General features: G+C 48.5%; 1 protein-coding gene across 1 annotated transcript; it reads right to left on the bottom strand.

Annotated features, from left to right (window-relative positions):
* Window positions 1-3,866: 3,866 nt before the first annotated feature.
* Window positions 3,867-18,882, bottom strand: LOC126066679 (basic proline-rich protein). The gene is made up of 5 exons (XM_049867925.1): window positions 18,755-18,882; window positions 18,520-18,538; window positions 18,069-18,401; window positions 4,582-4,638; window positions 3,867-3,908 (listed from the first exon to the last, which is right to left on the bottom strand). Exons 1-5 carry the CDS (start codon window positions 18,880-18,882, stop codon window positions 3,867-3,869), a joined length of 579 nt encoding a protein of 192 aa, XP_049723882.1.
* Window positions 18,883-19,091: the final 209 nt, after the last annotated feature.

Below are 19,091 nucleotides of genomic sequence, written 5' to 3'. Positions count from 1 at the left end.
ATTAAAATTATTTTTACCTCTTCTTACTTTTTTTTTCAATGTGGCTTATCAAAAATTTTCAATTACACGTGTAGTTCACCTTAAATTTCTGTTAGATAGTACTGCTGTAGAGAGCGAGGACAGAGGAGAGGTCAGAGGTTGGAGCCCTTGTGGATTCCATTATTTAGAAGTTAGTGCAATGAGGAAGAACTAGCAGAAACAACAACGGAGCAGTCAGAAAGGAAGGCAGGCAACTAGGCAGGTATGGGATCCTGGGAGGCAGTGGCAGTTGCCTGCTAGAATTCTCCCTTTCCATGCAAATGAACTGGGCCGACTCCCAACCAATGCACCTCATACACACCATCACCCATCTCTCAGTTATCACCTGCTATGGCGCTTGAGTGGTTTCAGCGCATCTTCCAGGCTATGAGAGGTTAGGAAGAAAGGCCTGGCAATCTACTGCCAAAAATCAATGAAAACCCTGTGGACCACAATGGTTTTTTCATGGGGTTGGTGCAGGACCAGGCAGCATTTGGTTCCATTGTGCATGGGGTTGCCTTGATGACAGCTAACAACCATAACGGTGTCCTGAAAAGGGTGTAACTAGGTGGAGGGAGTGATCATCTGCTCAAATGCTGCTGAAAGGTCAAGCAATGAGGACTGAGAAGAAACACTGACTCAGCCATGGGGAGGTCACTGGCGACCTTGTCAAGAGCAGTTTTGGAGGAGCGGTCAGGGCCCAAGCCTGATTGTAGTAGGTCCCCAAGAGAACCGGTGGGAAGGAATGGACAATTTTTTAGCAGAGTTTTGCTATAAAGAGATGAGAGGGGCACCTGGGGGAAGTGGGACAGAAGCGTTTCTTTTTTTCATCTGAGAGAAACAGCAGCTTGTCTATGCTAATAAGAGTTCCTGGGCGGTGCAAATGGTTAACGCACTTGGGTGCTAGCTGAAAGGTTGGAGGTTCAAATCTACCAAGAGCTGCCTCAGAAGAAAAGTCTAGCAAGCTACTTCCAAAAATTCAGCCATTAAAAACACTATGGAGCACAGTTTTACTCTGAAACACAGGAGGTACCATGAGTCAGAATCAACTCGATGGAACTCATCAATTGGGGAGTTTCTGGACAGCCCACTCATCTTAGGTGCCCGACCAGCAGGGCCTGCCTCAGGACCGTCATTGCTCAGGCAGCTGGCCGTCCCTCCGGGGCAGATGGCCATCCCCTTCCCCCCAGCCTTGGGCTGCATCAAGTTTGGCTAGTGCATTGATTTTTGTTTTCTTTATGTTAAGGTATAATCCATACTGACGGCTGCAGTCTTTGATCTTCATTAGTAAGTGCTTCGAGTCCTCTTCACTTTCAGCAAGCAAGGTTACATCATCTGCATATAACCAAAAAAACCAAACCCATTGCTATCAAGTCAATTCTGACTCATAGCGACCCTATAGGACAGAGTAGAACTGCCCCACAGAGTTTCCAAGGAGCACCTGGTGTATTGGAACTGCTGACCTTTTGGTTAGCAGCTGTAGCTCTTAACCACTGTGCAACTGGGGTTTCCCATCTGAGTATAGCAGGTTGTTAATGAGTCTTCCTCCAAGAAAACAAAACTCTTCACAACTGGACCAGTAAGCAACATCATGATAAACATAGAAAAGATAGAAGTTGTTGATTTCATTTTACTTGGATCCACAATCAACACTCATAGAAGCAGCAGTCAACAAATCAAACAATGTATTGAATTGGGCAAATCTGTTGCAAAAGACCTCTTTAAAGTGCTAAAAAGCAAGGAAGTCACTTTGAGGACTAAGGTGCACCTGACTGAAGCCATGGTATTTTCAGTCGCCTCGTTTGCATGCAAAAGCTGGACAATGAATCAGGAAGACCTAAGAAGAATTGACACCTTTGAATTATGGTGTTGGTGAAGAATATTGAATATACCATGGATTGCTAGAAGAACGAACAAATCTGTCTTGGAAGAAGTACAGCCGGAATGGTCCTTAGAAGCAAGGATGGTGAGACTTCATCTTACGTACTTTGGACATGTTATCAGGAAGGGCCGGTCCCTGGAGGACTCCATGCTTGGTAGAGTAGAGGGTCAGCAAAAAGAGGAAAACCCTCAACAAGATGGATTGACACAGTGGCTGCAATGATGGGCTCAGGCAGAGCAAAGATTGTGAGGATGGTGCAGGACCGGGCAGTGCTTTGTTCTATTGTGCATAGGGTCGCTATGAGTCAGAACCCACTTAATGGCACTGAACGACAACATCAACAGTACGTAGATATTAGGAAGGATTCTTCCCTTTCAAGTGGATCTTTGGGACTTGTGTTTGTTTATTGGTCATTAGCTAATTGATTGAGGAGAGAAAAAAATTGAAAAACTTAAAGAACATTGGTCAAAAACAAAAAACACTGGTTAGACATTACTGCCAGCTGAATAGTGAGTATCAAAAGCATCTTTAAAATTAATAAAGTAAGCCAAAGGGGGAGCAATGACTAGATTTGTAAAAACCTGGTTTGCACAGAGTATTTTAGGAAAATATTGTTTAGAGCCCAGTGTCCCCTCTCAGTATGGAGGTCAATGAATGAAAATTTTACTTGACCAGTAATTTTTTAAGAAGACACTTCTTTGTGACATGAAGTCAACTTGAACCCACTTATATGTGTCTCTCCCTCACATAAAAAGTCTGGAGGCAGGAATTTCAGGGCTGGATGGCAGCCCCACGGTCACAGGAACCCAGGGGCCCTCACTGTTAGCTCATGGCTGCCAGCCTCAGGGTTGCCTTATCGTGACAAAATGGCTCCTGGAGCTCTAATCATTGCCCCTGAATCACAAGAAGGAGGAAGGATTGAAGGACAAAAGGGGCTGAATTTCCTGTGGAGTCAGCCCTGTTAGAGAGCTTGCCCAGAAGCCCACTTGGTGACTTCCAGTTACATCTCCTTGGCAACTCCTACCAGCAAAAGAGGCTGGGAATACAGATTTTCAGCCACTACCCCTCACGGATAATAACCAAAACCAGCTGCTGGCAAGTCGACTCCAAGCATGGTGACCTCAGGTGTGTCAGAGTAGAACTGCACTCCTTAGGGTTTCCAGTGGCTGGATTTTCGGTAGTTCACCAGGCCTTTGTTCTGAGGCACCTCTGGGTGGACTCGAACTTTCAACCTTTTGGTTAGCAGCTGAGCATGTTAACCATGGCACCACTCAGGGACTCCTCACCAAAGATACAAGGGTCTGTTATCAAGAAAGAAGAAGCAAGTGGAACTGGATAGACAACCAGCAATCGCTGCCATAGCGTCAGAGGTGAATTTTCTCTGTGGTTTGTCTTCTCAGGAGCCTGGAGGTGAAATGGTTCTAAACGACTTCAGGCCTCCTTGCCTAGCCGAGAGCCGAGCTGGGGCCAGAGTAGGGTCCGCACTGTGGCCTTGGCCTGTGTGTGAGGCAGTTCTGGAGATGAGGCCGCCGTTTGAAAGGTGCAGAGACATTTTGGCACTGGATGACTGGGGTGAGGCTGAGGAGCAAAGACAGAGTGGGGCTGCCTGGGTCAGGTGCCACAGGAGTGAAATGACCAGTGTGAGACACTGCTCCGAGAGGCAGCCGATTCATTTACCTTGGACAAATCCCACACTGACCAGGCTCAGCCCTGAGGTCACTAGGAGTGACCACCTGCTTTGCCTCAGCCATCGTGTTGTCCTGAGAACACGGAAGACCATAGAAAGACGTAAGAACACAATGAGGTTCTTTCCATACAGAAAGCACTAAATCTCCGTAACAACCCTGAGCAGTAGGCGGGCAGCTACTATTATCCCATTTCACAGATGTGAAAACTTGCTCAGTGGTGTTCCACCCATAAGAGGCAGAGCTAGAATATTGAGCCTCAGTCTTGGTCTCCTGGTGCATCAGGTCAACTTCAGGCTTGAGGCGGAGGTAGCACCAGGGGCCTGGGGAGAAAGAGGAGGAGAGTCTGAAAGTCCTTCAGGACTGGGTCCCTTGGGCTGGGCTGAGATTTCACCTAGAGGAGGCTGGCTGGGCCTTAAAGCTGGCCCCTCTCTGCTTTGTCTCTGGGTGTCTGCTTCCGCCAAGGAGGGAGCAGCCATTCTTCCCAGCTGTAGGTGAGGGCAGCTGGGCTGGGAAACAAGGCTGTTATATCACAGCCCACTCTTCCGTCCACCAAGCTTGCCATCCTTGAATTGGGTGCGTTTAACCTTTCAAAATGTACCAGACTTGGCAAAGTATCTCATGGAAGAGTCCATAACATCCCAGCTCTGGCTCGGTTGCTGCAATTTCCGTCCTCAGTTTACCTCAGGGGTGGATGTGGTGGTATTTGGCTCCTCTAAGTGTCAGCCTCTCCCTCTGTTCCCAGCTGCTGAGTCCCTCTTCCCCACAGAGCAGGGTCTTTGGCTTACTGACAGTCTCAGCTCTCATTTTACTGGAGATTCTGTTTCCTCACAGTTTCAGCTTGAGGGGCCATGCTGGGCCCCATCTCCACTTTATGGCACCCACCTGAGGCATTCTTTCATCTCTTCCGCCTCCTGCTGCTGTTGCCTGCTCCGCAATTAATATTCCCCGAGAGAGAATTGGATTGGTTCAGCTCATCTTTTCACACCAGCTCACCTCGGAGGCTGCTGTCCAGGTGATGGATTGGCTGACTTTGGGGCCAATCGGCTGTGGCTGGGGGAGGGAATGGGGAGTCACAGGGTCTGCTTGGGGTGCCCCTCAGCAAAGGCCTGTGGGATGGGCAGCTTCACTTACAAGAGACTGAGAGGATGAAGGAAACCATCATACGTATGTCTGATACACAGATACTGTGCTGTGGAAAGAGTCTGGAAACCTTTATGGATGAGGTGATATTTTCAGCTAGGGCTGGAAGAATGCTGGATTCCAGTGAGCAGAGATGGGGTAGGATATTCCAGGAAGAGAAGAGGAAATAAAGCAGATGTTCACGGAGCTGCAGGGAGTCTTATGTGGCTGGAAAGGGACGCATGAGGAGGAGTCGAAGGAGATGAGGCAAAGAGGTGGGCTGAGGCCAGACTGGGTAGGGCTGTATTGTATTGTAGGCGGTGGGGAAGCCATGGGGTTAATGTGATTAGAGCTGCGCTCGAGGAATCAGGAAGCAGATGGAGGATGGGGACAACTGGGAAGGAGTCAGTTCTTTCCCTGCATCCTCTGTCCGCCATCTTCCTTTGTCCAGGCAGGAATGAACCTGCTCTCCAACCTGGTGCTCACCAGGCTGAGGAGACCCTGCCAGACAGCAGCCTGTGCCATCCCACTGCCTAAAACGCCCTCCACCCTGGCAAAGTTCTCCCACACCCTGCTCAGATGGCACCCATCCCTCCTGGCCTGCCTGGTGCTCTCTTTGTCCCCCTCTGACCTGGGCTCCTGAGCCAGCTGGTCCCTGGAGGCAGAGCTGACAGGCCTGGGGGAAGGTGGGTGTTAGATAGTCAGATGAGTAAATCTAGAACTCTTGCCTTGAGGGAAAAAAAATGGAAGAGGGGCCCATTCTAGATGTGGGATGGGGCACTGTCAGGGACGGTCTCTGCAAGGAGGTGGTTTTTAAGTGAGGCCTGAGGGATGAGGAGGACTTGCTAGGGGAGGGCTGGGGGAAGGGCGTGCCAGCAGAGGGAAGAGCGTGGGCAAGAGCCCTGAGGGGCCGTGGGAAAGGGTGCCAAATGCTGTAAACCCAAGGCTTCCTAACTGCCTTTAGCATTTCCCTCTCTTTCTCTCTCTGGCTTTTCTTTTTTTCTCCCTCTTCCTATTCTACCAGCCCCACTTCCCTCGCCTTAAGATAGGACCAGGCACTGTGCTCAGACTTTACACAGAATATCTCGGCAATAACCATGGGAGACAGGTGTAACTGTCATCATTTTACAGAGTAACTGAGGCTCAGAGAGGTTAAGAGCTCTGCCCAAGGTCACTGGCTGGCAGGTGGTGAAGTGCACATTCAAACCCAGGTCTGGCACTTGAGCTGGCCTCCCTGCCCTACAGGGCCCCACATCTGTGCTTGTGCCCCATAGCCCTGCCCAGGAAGGAGGCAGGATCCCCTTCCTGCCTTGCTGGTCTCCTCCCTGTCAGGTAAGGGTTTGTGAGAGTGGAGGACACAAAAGTGGCTAGTGGAGGAAGCCGTGTCCCCAGGACCAGGCAGGCCTTGCACCCACCGTTGGTAATGGAAGGCCCAGGACCCAGCTAAGCTGTGAATGGTTTGTACCCCAAACCACTCAAAAGGCAGGGTTTTTGCTGCCGGGCTCCAGGTGTGACTCCCAGCATCTCAAGGAAAGTAAAAGTGTCATCATCAAGGGGCAGGCCTGATGGCTTGCTGATAATGTAATTTCTGTGATTAAAATGGAGCCCAGGGAAATACAAAGCAGCCAGGTCTACCTGTGGCCTCAGAGAGTGCCAGGAAGGAGCTGAGGGCAGGAACTTGGCTTTGCTAGGTGCCCTCCATTCAGGGATGTGGTCCCCCAGAATATTTCACTACTCCTCACAGCAGGCCCGGGAGAGGGAAGTTTCTGCCCGTGAGGGAACTGCCGCTCCTAAAGGTTTGGTCTCATGCCCAAGGTCACACAGCCAGTGCAAGGGAGTCTGGGATATATCGTAGGCTCCCTGACCCCAAGGCTCACATTTCTTTCCAGCCCACTGGGGCCAGGTGGCCCTGTACTTCCAGTAGGCCTAACAGAGCCCACCCCGAGCCTGGGAGCTGGGTTCAAGAAGCTACCTTTCCAAGAGGTGCTTGGGACCAGGATGTCTTCCCCAGGGAGATGTGTGGGGACTTCCAAGCCCCTTGCTGGAAAGCTTTTTAAGAAATGTCTTTCTGGGATTGTGGTCAAATATTTTGGACAGTGTCTGAGGATCTTGACGTGCCCAAGGGTCACTATTCTGATACCCAGTTTCGAAGCCCATGACCCTGGAGGATGAGGGGAAAGTGGAAAAATGTAGGGTGAGATTGACTGGAAGACGCTCTGCAAGCCGCCCGAAGTGGGTGGAATCAGTCTTATTTCTTTATATTTCTGGTTTTTCTGTGAACTTTTACTGACTCCAGGACAGATCCGGGAAATTGTGGGTCAATAATCTCTTAGTAATGAACCCTAGTGGTGCAATGGTTATGCACTCAGCTGCTAAACGAAAGGTCTCAGGTCCGAACCCACCAGCTGCTCTGTGGGAGAAAAGCCCTGTCATCTGCTCCCATAAATATTACCCTATGGGGCAGTTCTGCTCTGTCGTATAGGGTCGCTATGAGTCGGAACCGATTTGACAGCACACAGCAACAACACCTCTTAGTTTGTGTGCATGATGGTGGTGGTGACTGGAGGTAGGGGCATTGAGGTTTTCCAGCCTCCTGAAATCTTAAGATTTTACTCCTTGAAGACTGAGGCGCTGTCTTCTGCTGTCTCCAGGCTAGGATAGTTTCTAGAGTAGCATTTCTTCTCCCTACCCTCTGGGGAGGTCCTGTAACAGGATGTAGAAAAAGAGAAAACTCCCTTCCATGAGACCAGGAAAGGCCCATTTTCTCGATTTAGGAATCTGAGTTACAATCAGAGGCTGACCATCCAATAAGTAAGGTAAGCACGGTGCTTACCTTGCTTACCAGATCATCCGTAGTGAACAGTTTCACTTTTTTCACCACATCAAAGGCTCTGCTTTTAGGTGTGGCTGGCATCTGTCTGTCTCCCAACCCTACAGCATCTTCCTACAGAATCAAAGCCTCTTCTCAAATTTTACCATCCCTGACAGGAGCAGATGACCCAGTAAGCAAGGTAAGCAAAGGCTTACTTGTGCTTATTTACTCACCTGTAGTGAACAGTCGCAATGGTGAGAGGTAAGCGCTGTGCTTACCTTACCTATTGGATAATCTGACCCTGAGCCGATCTGAGAAAACCAGGCATTTCTTAAGCAACCACCATGTTCAGGAACAAATCTAGACATTTCATCCTTTTTTCTTTATAACTTTATTGAGGCATATTTTATATATTGTATAAGCCACCCATTTCAATGAATTTTTAGTTAACTTACCAAGTTATAACCCTGGTGATGCAGTGGTTAAAGAACTCTGCTGCTAACCGAAAGGTTGGCAGCTCAAACCCACCAACTGCTCTGAGGGAGAAAGATGTGGCAGTCTGCTTCTGTAAAGATTACAGCCTTGGAAACCCTACAGGGCAGTCCTATTCTGTCCTACGGGGTCGCTAGGAGTTGGAATCAACTCAACAGCAATGCGTTTGGTTTTGGGGTACCAAGTTGTGCACCCAACACCGTAAATCAGTTTTAGAACATTTTCCTCACCCTAATTAAGATGCCTCATGCCCATTTACTGTTAATCCTCATTCTTCCCTGACCGTGACCCAGCCAACCACTAATCTACTTTCTGTCTGTATAGATTTGTGTTTTCTGGACATTTCAAGTGAGTGGAATAATCCAGTGTGTGGTCTTTTGTGTCTGACTTCCTTCACGTAGCATGATGTTTTCAAGGTTCATCCAGGTCATAGCACATATCAGTAGTTCGGTCCTTTTTCTCTTGGAATAGTATTCAGTTGTGTGGATGTACTACATTTTGTCTATCCATTCATCAGTTGATGGACATTTAGGTTATTTCCAATTTTTGGCTATCATGAATAATGCTGCTAAGAACACTTGTATATAGATACCTTGTATCTACTAGTTCTAATCCTTGCAACAATCCCGTGAGGTGGGTATTATCACCCATGCTTTGCAGACAGGACACAGAGGCTCACAGAGATTAAGCAACTCAACCAAGGACACAGGGCTACCATATTTCGGAAGTTCTAGAAGTACATTTTTTTTTTTCACATCGTCATGCTTCTGAAACTGGGACAGATCTTATAATCAATGGTTTGTCACAGCTTGTTTCACAGTATTTTCTCCTTTCGTAGTGGCAAATAAAATAATGGCATATTTTATAATAAAAAAAAAATTTTTTTTTAAGGACATCTTAAATTCGATGAACTATGGAATAAGTGTCTGATCCTAGCAGCCTCCTTTATAGTTTACCTTTATATTAGCAGGGATGCTTGTTTGCAGTTCACAGAAATTCAACAAAAAGGGGAATTTACTGGCTCAGCAGTTGGGAAGGATCCTGGGAATAACTCATTGGATTGGAGAAAGAGCTGCAGAGACCCTCAAAGTGGGACTCAACACTCTTAGGTCTCTGTCTTTCCATCTTTCATCTTTGCTTGTCTCTGCCAACAGGTTCTCTCCCTCCATGGGGCAGCCTCAGTTTAAGAGTCCTGGCAGTAAAATTACCCAGAGAACCTTCTCTCTTGCTTGTTGTTGTTTGCTGCCATCAAGTAGCCAGAACTCATGGCCACCCCACGCACAACAGAACAAAACACCACCTGGTCCTGCGCCATCCCCATGATAGGCTGTAGATCAGGCTGTTGTGATCCATGGGGTTTTCACTCCCTGATTTTCAGAAGTAGATTGCCAGGCCTTTCTTCCTAGTCTGTTCTAGTCTGGAAGCTCTGGAACCAGAGATGGGCATGTGTCCGAGGCAGGGCCAATCAGAGTTCTACCCAGTGGGCTTGCTGGCCCACAGAGTGGGAAAGCTGGACACTTTCGGGAAGTAGGCTTGCCGGTGGAGTGGGGTGTCTCTGACACTTGTTGGCAGAGCCAAATAGCTGTAATGCTTGCCTAAGTGGGACACAGGCCAGGACGGAGTGAGGCCCAGTGGCAGTAGGTCTGGGCAAAGGACCTGCCACTGGGCACGGCTGAGAAGGAACTGAGAGCTGTCTTGGTTGGAAGCTGTCCTGATTGATGAACTGTACCCTGTCTTCTCCTGAGTTGTATCCTGTTGCCTCCAAGTTGATCCTGATCCTGAGTTGTAGCCTGTTACTTCCCTAGTAAATCACGTAATTTGAGTATGGTCTGTGAGTTCCGTGTGGTCATTGCAACAAGGGCTTCGAACTGGTTCGTTCTGGTTCAAACCCCTGCTGATAATTTGCATTTCCACCTCAGATATATTAAATCAGAATCTACATCTTAACAAGATCCTCAGATGATTTTTTTGTCTAAGAAATTTTGAGAACCTCTACTAGTGGTTCTCAGAATTGGTCCCTAACCAGACACATTAGCATTGCCTGGGAGCTTGTTAAAAATGCAAATTCTCAGCAGGGGTTCAAACAGAAACAAACCAGAAAGAAAGCCCTGATTACCACAAATTATTCAACCCAGCAGAGAAGTAGAGTACTGTGGGAGAACGGCTGGTGTCAGAATTGGGAAGAAAAAGTTGGAGAGTGGAGGTGTGACTGACTTCCAACTCACAAGAATCAGCTTCGTGCTGATCTTGATTCTTATCCCTCCTCCGGAATGTAGACAAGGTCTGATGCTAGTAGGTTACAACTTCTTCAGCACCATTGGCTAAACATGAGTCAGGTATGCCCCTCCCCTAAGCCAATTACTGTGTCCAGACAATGGGATTATGTTGGCATTCTTGGTCCTAAGTCATACTATGCACTTTGAGAACCTGGAGAGAAGCCAACTTTTCCCAAACACATGGGCTGCTTGAGGGAGTAACCAAATCAAACCAAACCAAACCCATTGCCATCAAGTGATCCCAACTCATAGCGAGCCTATAGAACAGAACTGCCCCATAGGGTTTCCAAGGAGTGGCTGGTGGATTCGAACTGCCAACCTTTCGATTTGCAGCTGAGCTCTTAATTACTGCACCACCAGGGCTCCCTTAAAGGAGTAGTAGTAGTATCCAAGTTAAAACTGGGGTAGATACTATGAGAAGGGAGAATGGATACCAAGGAGTAACCACTATGTTCTCTCAAGAGTCTACTATGCGTATTGCTGTGTAATAAACCACTCACTCAAACTTGGTGGCATAAAACAGCAACTTTTTTTTTTTTTTTAATGTAAACTCACAGCTTCTGTGAGTCAGAGCTTTTGAAAAGGAGCAGTGGAGACAGTTTGTTTCTACTCTAGGATATCTGGGGCCTCAGCTGGGAAGAATTTCAGGTTTGAGGTGACTTTGCAGCTGGGGTCTGGAATCATTTGAAGGCTCTCTCACTTACATGACTGATACCTGAGCCAATGCAGCACCTGTCTATGTGTGGCTTCACCTGTAGCTCGACTCCCTCACAGCACGGAAGCCTCAGGGGAGTCAGGCTTCTTACACAGGGGCTCAGGGCTTCAGCTAACAAGTAAAAGCTACATCCCCTTTTATGGCCCATGTATGTCCCTTTAACTGAATTCTGCGGGGTCACAATGCCATCCAGAGCCAACCAAACCAGTTGCCGTCGAGCCAACTCCTACTCGTAGCAACCCGATGTGTGTCTGAATAAGAACCCGGCTCCACAGGGTTTTCAATAGCTGAGCTTTCGGAAGCAGGTCATCAGGTCTTTGTTCTGAGGCATCTCTGTGTGGACTCAAACATCCAACCTTTTGGTTAGCAGCCAAACACGTTAAACTGGTTGCACCACCTAGGGACTCCATCCAGAGTCAAAAAACAAACAAACAAACCAAACCCATTGCCATTGAGTCGATTCTGACTCATAGCAACCCTATAGGACAGAGCAGAGCTGCCCCATAAGGTTTCTGAGGAGCAGCTGATGGATTCAAACTGCCAATCTTTTGGTTAGCAGCTGAGCTCTTCACCACTGTGCCACCAGTTCATGGCAACAATCTGACTCATTTACCATTTACAGATTCAAGAGAAGGGTAATTAGATTTCCCCTCGTGATAGGGGAGGGCACGGTTCTAGAAGAACCCGTGGGATGGCACATCTGCCATAATACCCTAATAAAAGCTGAAATTAAATGACCTGTCAGCTTGGTGGTCAAGGGCTCAGAGTCATATTTAAATTGATTTTAAGAAAAATATTTTTAAGTGATAATCTTTTTTTTTTTTTTTATCATATAGTATACCGTGGATTTAGCTGTGCCTGTTCTGGTTTTCTCTGAAAAGTGTTTCACAAATGGTGGACTAGGTACTACTAGTGGTATTTATAGGCTGGTTTGGATGAAAACTTTTTACTTTAAATATAAATATTTATTTACTATATGTAAGAAAAAATATAGGTCCCTGGGTGGCGCAAACGGTCTGTGCTCAAATACTGACCAAAAAGTTGGCAGTTCAAATCCACCCAGCAGGGCACAGAAGAAAGGCCTGGTGACCTACTTGCATAAGAGCCCAGCCATTGAAAACCCTATGGAGCATAGTCCTACCCTGAAACGGGAGGGCTCATCACGAGTTGGAATCTACTAGACGGCAACAAATTTGGTTTTAGAAAAAATATCATCAGCCCACCACAGATACCATTGTTTAGGATGAGGATGAATTTATTTAGGTTAAAAAAAAAAAAAGTCAATTTAAAGAAATATATAAAGTATATAATTCTGAGTGAGGACTAGAGCAAGAGAGGCCTCTGCAACAAGTCTAGGCTGTAGTGCAAGCTGCTCTTTCACTTGCGCTTAGGATCCAGCAGATTCGCCAATATTCCAAGTGTCCGTGGCCAACAGGAAGGCTGTACGGAGCTCTGGCAAGCGCCAGCGGGATCACGGCACAGACCTGTAGGGTTCTGAAGCAAGTCGGCGCTGCTCTGCACGTGACTGTTCTCCTGGCTTGCTACCGGTCTCTGGTAGAAACCGGATGCCTAACCGTGGTTCAAGTGGCTGTGCATGTACCTATCTTCTTACCAAGCCACAGGGCTGGCATGCACGGCAGCGATCTCTCATCATGTGGAAATAATACCTAAAAGATTAGGCTCAAGCAGGTTCAGAAGGCACAAGTCAGTTGCACAAGCAGGTGGCTCAGGTTCTTTTAACAATGTGCCTCTTTCCCCATAATCCTATGGCCTCATAGGAAGTTCCTTGTGATCAGTTGACTGAGGAGGAATAAATTCAGGTTTAGTTTACAGATGGCTCTGCACAATATGCTGGCACCAACAGGAAGTGGACAGCTGCACCCCTCCAGGGTGGCTCTGAAGGACAGTAGTGAAAGAAGATCCTCCTAGTGGGCAGAACTTAAAGAGGCGCATTTGTCTGTCCACAGAGGTGTGGATCTACCTTGCTTCATTTGGCTGGATGCCAGGGATTCGGAAGGACTATGATTGGAAGATTGGTGACAGGCAGGTCTGGGGAAGAAGCATGTGAATCTCTCCAAACAGGCACAGAATGTGAAGTTATTTGTGTCCCATGTTAATGCCCACTGAAGGGCATCCACTGCAGAGGAGGCACTTGACAATCCGGTGAACAAAACATGTTCTGAGATGTCAGTCAGCCTCTTCCCAGCCACCTCAGAGCTTGCTTATTGGGCTCATGTAACAAAGTGGCCATGGTGCAGTTTTGAGGCTATACATGGACTCAACAACATGAACTTCCCCTCACCAAAGCTGACCTGGCCACCTACTGGCTACCTAATCTGCCAACAACAAACACCAATATTGATCTCCCATTATGAACCATGGAGGACCCAACCAGCCTCCCAGTGGCAGGTTGATTGCATTGGACCCTTTCCATCATGAAAAGGGCAGAGGTATAGGTTTGTCTTCCCTGCTTACAACGTTTCTGCTAGAATCACCGTCCATGAATTTACAGAATGTCTTATTCCTTGTCCAGATATTCCATACAACACTACTCTGATCAAGGAAGTCATTTCACATCAAAGGAAAAGCAGCAATGGGCTCATGCTCATGGAATTAACTCATTTAATGACATATCCTGTCACTTAGCAGCTGGCCTAAAAGAAAGGTGAAATGGCCAACTGGTGACTCGGTTACAGTGCCTGCTGGGAGCTAACAGTTTGAAGGGATAAAGCTCTGTCTTACAGGACATAGTACATACTTTGAATCAAAGACCGTTATAGGGTACTGTCTCCCATAGTACGGCTTCTCTTTCTATGATCGCATCTAATAACCACCCCATTTATGGTACCAATTTGTGTATCAGCCAAGGTTCACTCAGGAGGGAGAAAGTACACCAGTTGTTTCAACAGAGAAAATTTAATATAAGCAATTGTTACATTGGTAAAAACTCATTAACTAGTAACTGAAAGAGTAAAAAGGGAATTTAAAGGTAGCATGAGCAATTGCAAGAAGCGGCTACTATCTCTAGGTATGGGGAGAATAAAGGAAAGAGGCTGGACCCACTAAAACTTAGAAACTTAGAGACCCCTGGAGCCGAAACACAGGCCTGAGGAGGGTGCACTGCTGAGCTGGTATTGGTGTCTCTGAACATGGAAGGGGGTGTCCCATGGGCCTGGGACCCAGACATCGTCCAGCTAGTGCTAGTATTTCTGGTGGGAAAGGGGGTGTACATGATGAGGCTGCTTCTACAGGTGTAGGAAAAACTGCAAACTGAACTCAGCTGCTCTTGGGTAGAAGAACTAGGACTGAGATAATGCTCAGAGGGATTGGAAGCACATAGGAAACCCACAGGAAGCCAATGGGACGGAGCGAACCCTTTCTCCTCCTCTGGACTTGCAATCTCCCTCTACCATGCTCTACTGGCAGAGTTTTAGTGAGCCAGCTGGAAAGCCGAATCCTGGCCCCAGCATCACAAAGCAGAGCTGGCACAGCTCTGTCTTACACTTCACAGAACCTAACAAATATTTCATTTTATTTCTTAGTTATCTAAAAGCTTTAGTCTACCAGGATTGAAGTCAGGACCTGTATTAAAATTCTGACTCTGCCACTTAATAGCTAAGTGCAGGGGTGGATTATCCAATAAGCAAGATAAGTACAGGCTTACTTGTAGCAAAACCCATGTGAAATTATTCATTACAGATTAGTAAGTAAGCACAAGTAAGCCCATGCTTACCTTGCTTACTGGAAAATCTACCCCGTCAGGGACTGTACATTTGAAAGGAGGCTTTGATGCTGTAGGAAGGTGCTGTGGAGCTGGGAGATGCCAGCCATACCTAGAAGCAGTCTTTGATGTGGTGAAAAATGTGAAATTGGGCACTACAGGTTAGCAAGTAAGCACAAGTAAGCCTGTGCTTACTTTGCTTATTGGATTATCTGCTCCTGGCTGTATGATCGGGGCCTGTCATTCCATCTCTCTGTGCTTCAGTTTGGTTAAGAGCTCAGCTGCTAACCAAAGGTCAGCAGTTCGAATTCACCAGCTGCTTCTTGGAAACCCTATGGGGCAGTTCTATTCTGTCCTATAGGGTTGCTATGAATCCAAATCGACTTAATGGCAATGGGTTAACAGAGAAAACCATACTTATTCCTCAGGTTTGCTGGGATGATATGAGAATGAAAGTTTAGCATAGTGCTTGGCACATGATGAGGATATTAAAAATAATCTGTTCACTCTGGATATGAAGCCAAGTAAAAAAAAATTTTTTTTTTTTTTTGCCAAGTACCCCCCTTTAAATGGTTAACTTTTTTCAACATTAAGTTCCAGGGTCCCTGAAAATCTTTTAGGCTAAGCCGCTGTTCTTTATTTCCCAAGAGTGGCACCAGGAGTAAAAGTCCACAGTGCTCCCATCTCCCTCTGGCCAGCAGCATGGGAGGGAGGCTGCTTCGAGATCCCAGCAGAACCTCGTTGGAGATCTCAGTGGAGGTTCACTCCTTTCTCTGGACGTGCCCTTCCTTTGAGAAGATATCCCCTGCTCTGCTGAGGACAGCTTTAGTTGGCTCTTTTCTAAGACTCACTGCCAAGCACTCCTATTCCTGTTAAAACTTGTGGGGAGTGGCTGGGGTATAGCAGACGGTAGCCCTAGGCAATACTGCCTTACTGATGGTATTTGACCTTAGCATCCCTCCTCTCCTGCTCCGTAAGTCCTCTGACCCCAAGGCCTTCTGAGTTGCTCTCCCCAGTGAACGGGACTCCCCAGGACTACTGCCCCAGGGTTAGCTCCTCAGGCCTGGAGATGACCTCATAACTGATCACTTTGTGACAACCCCCATGTCTGGCTCCTAAGTAAAAACCAATCCTGAAGTCTCACCGTGTGTGCCTGGTCCTGATCTGTTTAAATCATGCTCATCTTCGAGATCCATTGTGAATGTTAGCCCGGCCCACTGTCCCCACCCTCATCCCCTTCCCCAACGTGAGATACGGAACTCAATCCCTGGCCCTCTCCTGAGTGCCTTCTCGGACTAGGGATGGGGCCTGGTCACAGCTTCTCCCAGCTTTTAGTGGAATGCCTGAATCAAAGACTGAAGCTTCAGGTCACAACAAAATGTAACCCTGAGGGCTGAGAATCTGGCTGGTCAGGTGCTGGCCAGAGGTGCGGTTTCCTCCACCACTGGGTATGCAAGCACAGGAACGGATTACCCAATAAACAAGGTAAGTACATGCTTAGGGCATCAACAAAACAGGGGCACAAGTTGTCCAAAGACAAAGACTCACAGATGCCAAGCAGACAAGACACAAGGAAAAGCGAATAGAACAGTGGAAGGGAACTGGCAGGGCACTAGATGAAACTGATACCAGCTCCAGTGTGTGAGAACGTGCCGGCGGAAGTAAAGTTCACACAGGGTCACAGGGCACAAGGTGGTTTAAGCTATGAAGCCCACACCACTTCAACACCTTCAAAGACATCTGTCTCCTACAGACCCTCCCATGTAATTGAAACTCCTTGTCTCAGAGGTTCTCTTAAACCAAACCAAACCAAACCCAGTGCCGTCGAGTCGATTCCAACTCATAGCAACTCTTAGGAGTATACTATTTCTTTCTAATAAACAAGCGGTGGGGGTGGGCTGTGGAGTCTAACTCTTGCTGAATTCACTCAATATGCAACTGGATCCAACATGAGCAGTAACTGGGCAAAGACATATATTAATAGATAACAGATCTCTGATCCATTTTGAGAGAACTGTCCTTTACATCCATGTCTGCTGATCGTGCAACTCCAGCCAGAAGGGCCAGCAATACTCTTTGCCATGATAGGAACACAAGGGGATGCTCTTGCACTCGTCCTGGTAACCAATGGGAAATCCACTTCCAAATGACGCAATGAATTCAGCCAAGTTACTTTTTTTTTTTTTTTAATTTTTATTGTGCTTTAAGTGAAAGTTTACAAATCAAGTCAGATTATCATACAAAAATTTATAAACACCTTGCTATATACTCCTAATTGTTCTTCCCCTAATGAGGCAGCACACTCCTTCCCTCCACCCTCTCTTTTCGTGTCCACTCGGTCAGCTTCTGACCCCCTCTACCCTCTCATGTCCCCTTTAGACAGGAGATGCCAACATAGTCTCATGTGTCTCCTTGTTCCAAGAAGCTCATTCTTCTCCAGTATCATTGTCTATCCCATACTCCAGTCCAATTCCTGTCTGAAGAGTTGGCTTTGGGAATGGTTCCTGTCTTGGGCTAACAGAAGGTCGGGAGACCATGGCCTCCGGGATCATTCTAGTCTCAGCCAGACCATTAAGTCTGGTCTTTTGACGAGAATTTGGGGTCTGCATCCCACTGCTCTCCTGCTCTCTCAGGGGTTTTCTGTTGTGTTCCCTGTCAGGAAGGTCAACGGTTGTAGCTGGGCACCATCTAGTTCTCCTGGTCTCAAATCACGTTACTTTTTAACTGCATAGTATTTATGTACAGAGTTATGTCTTCAGTAAAAATCTTAGTACACCACATCCACTAAAAATTTTATAATCCAGTTCATCTCATTTCGCTAAAATGGCATATGCCACTTTTGCTTTCAACTGGTACTATTTTAGTCACATTTAAAAAGAAGTTACATCAGGGAAAGCTAAAACACACGCATACGTGTATGATTGTGAGGATGGCGCAGAATTGGCAGCGTTGCACATAGGGTCACTATGACTCCAGGGCACCTAACGACAATACATAACTCACACATCCCACTCCAACGCGTGAGTAAACAGAGGAGGGGCACCTCAGATTACCGACGTTTAGGGCCCTCACGTGCCTTAGTCCAGCCCTGCTGGGAGCCCCGCAGCGTCCTGGAGTCGTCTCCCACAGCTGTCACCTGCTCTGTTTCAACTCGGCAGGTCGTTTGCACCGCATTGCAGACTGACGCTCACTCTGGCGGGGCAGAAGGGCCGGGGCAGCTCCCCGCGGGCAGCGGCAGGAATTAGGGCTGTGTTTACATACCAATGGCTCTCTCCGTTTATAAACACTGCGGTTGCATTCACCCAGTCGGGAGGCAGCTTTGTTTTCCTAAGGGCCTCGTCTCACCCCGCGGCAGCGTGTGCGGCAGCGTGTGCGGCCGGGCCGGGCGCTGGGGGGCCCGACGCCGAGCGGTGCGGGCAGCGGCCGCTCCCCTGCCGGCCGGGGAGGAGCTGCGAGGCCGCGAGCCCGGCCCTGCCCCGGCGAAGCCGAGGTCTCAGCGCGAGGCCTCACAGAGGCTCGCGCGGCCGGGTCCTTGGGGCCTCCCCGCGGGGGTGCTGGCGCGCCGGCGCAGCAAAGCCTGGGAGCCTGAGGAAAACGCGCTTCGCGGGCGGGAACTCCGGGAGGCCGGCAGGCGGGGGCGTGGCCTGGGAGGGGCGGGACGTGCTCTGGGGGCGTGGTCTGGGCGGAGCCGTGTCATGTAGCAACGGCCTAGGACGGTGCCGTTGTCCCCCACTCCAGGCGTTAGGCAGGAAGTGGCTGGGAGGATCAATAAGTGTTTTAGAAACGTCTCTGGTACCTGACTGAGGGGGGGAGCACTGCAGCGAGAGGGCCCCGGTCAGGGGGCTCCTTCAGAAACTCGGATGAAAAAGAAGCCCGCGCTCGAGCTGCAACCGTGGGCGGGAGACACGGGAGACTACCCTCCCGACCTGGAGTCGCTGGGCCGTGGAGGGCGAGGGCCCGGGAGGACCCTGAACCCTCAGTTCCCCAGGACCTGACAGGGAGCCTCCCTCAGGTTGCTCCAGAGGAGTTACCGGAAGTAGTAGCCTTTTCCCACGCTCCGTTTTCCGAGACTGGGGCCGCGCTCCTCAGCGGTCCATCCCTGGGCGGCGCGGCTTCCGGCCCGGGACCTGCGGGAAGGACCCACCTGGTGCGCGGCCATCTGCTGACCAGGCTGCAGCCAGAGTAGTCGCCTCCGCTCGGCTGCCAGTGGAGCCTCCGAGCTCCGCTCCACCTTCCTCCCCTTCACTTGAAATCAGAGCTGCTCATTGTGTGGTGGTAATGTCCAAATAAAATCTACTGTGGCTTGAGCATCAAGCTAAACAGTTTGCGTGCGTCCCATCATATAATCCCCATAGTCTCCAACCACTT

The sequence above is a fragment of the Elephas maximus genome, chromosome 24 (genome assembly GCF_024166365.1).
Source record: "Elephas maximus indicus isolate mEleMax1 chromosome 24, mEleMax1 primary haplotype, whole genome shotgun sequence".
NCBI lineage: Eukaryota > Metazoa > Chordata > Mammalia > Proboscidea > Elephantidae > Elephas > Elephas maximus.
The sequence above is the reverse complement of the archived record's forward strand: the minus strand, read 5'-3'. Positions and strand labels throughout refer to the sequence as shown.

Coding starts and splice junctions, on each gene's coding strand:
- LOC126066679 (XM_049867925.1), bottom strand. CDS start 18,882: ATGGCCGCGCACCAGGTGGGTCCTTCCCGCAGGTCCCGGGCCGGAAGC. Junction 4,639..18,068: donor GCCGCACACGCTGCCGCGGG/GTGAGACGAGGC, acceptor TCCCTCCCCCAG/CCACAGCCGATTGGCCCCAA. Junction 3,909..4,581: donor CCTGGACAGCAGCCTCCGAG/GTGAGCTGGTGT, acceptor CTTTCTCCCCAG/GCCCCTGGTGCTACCTCCGC.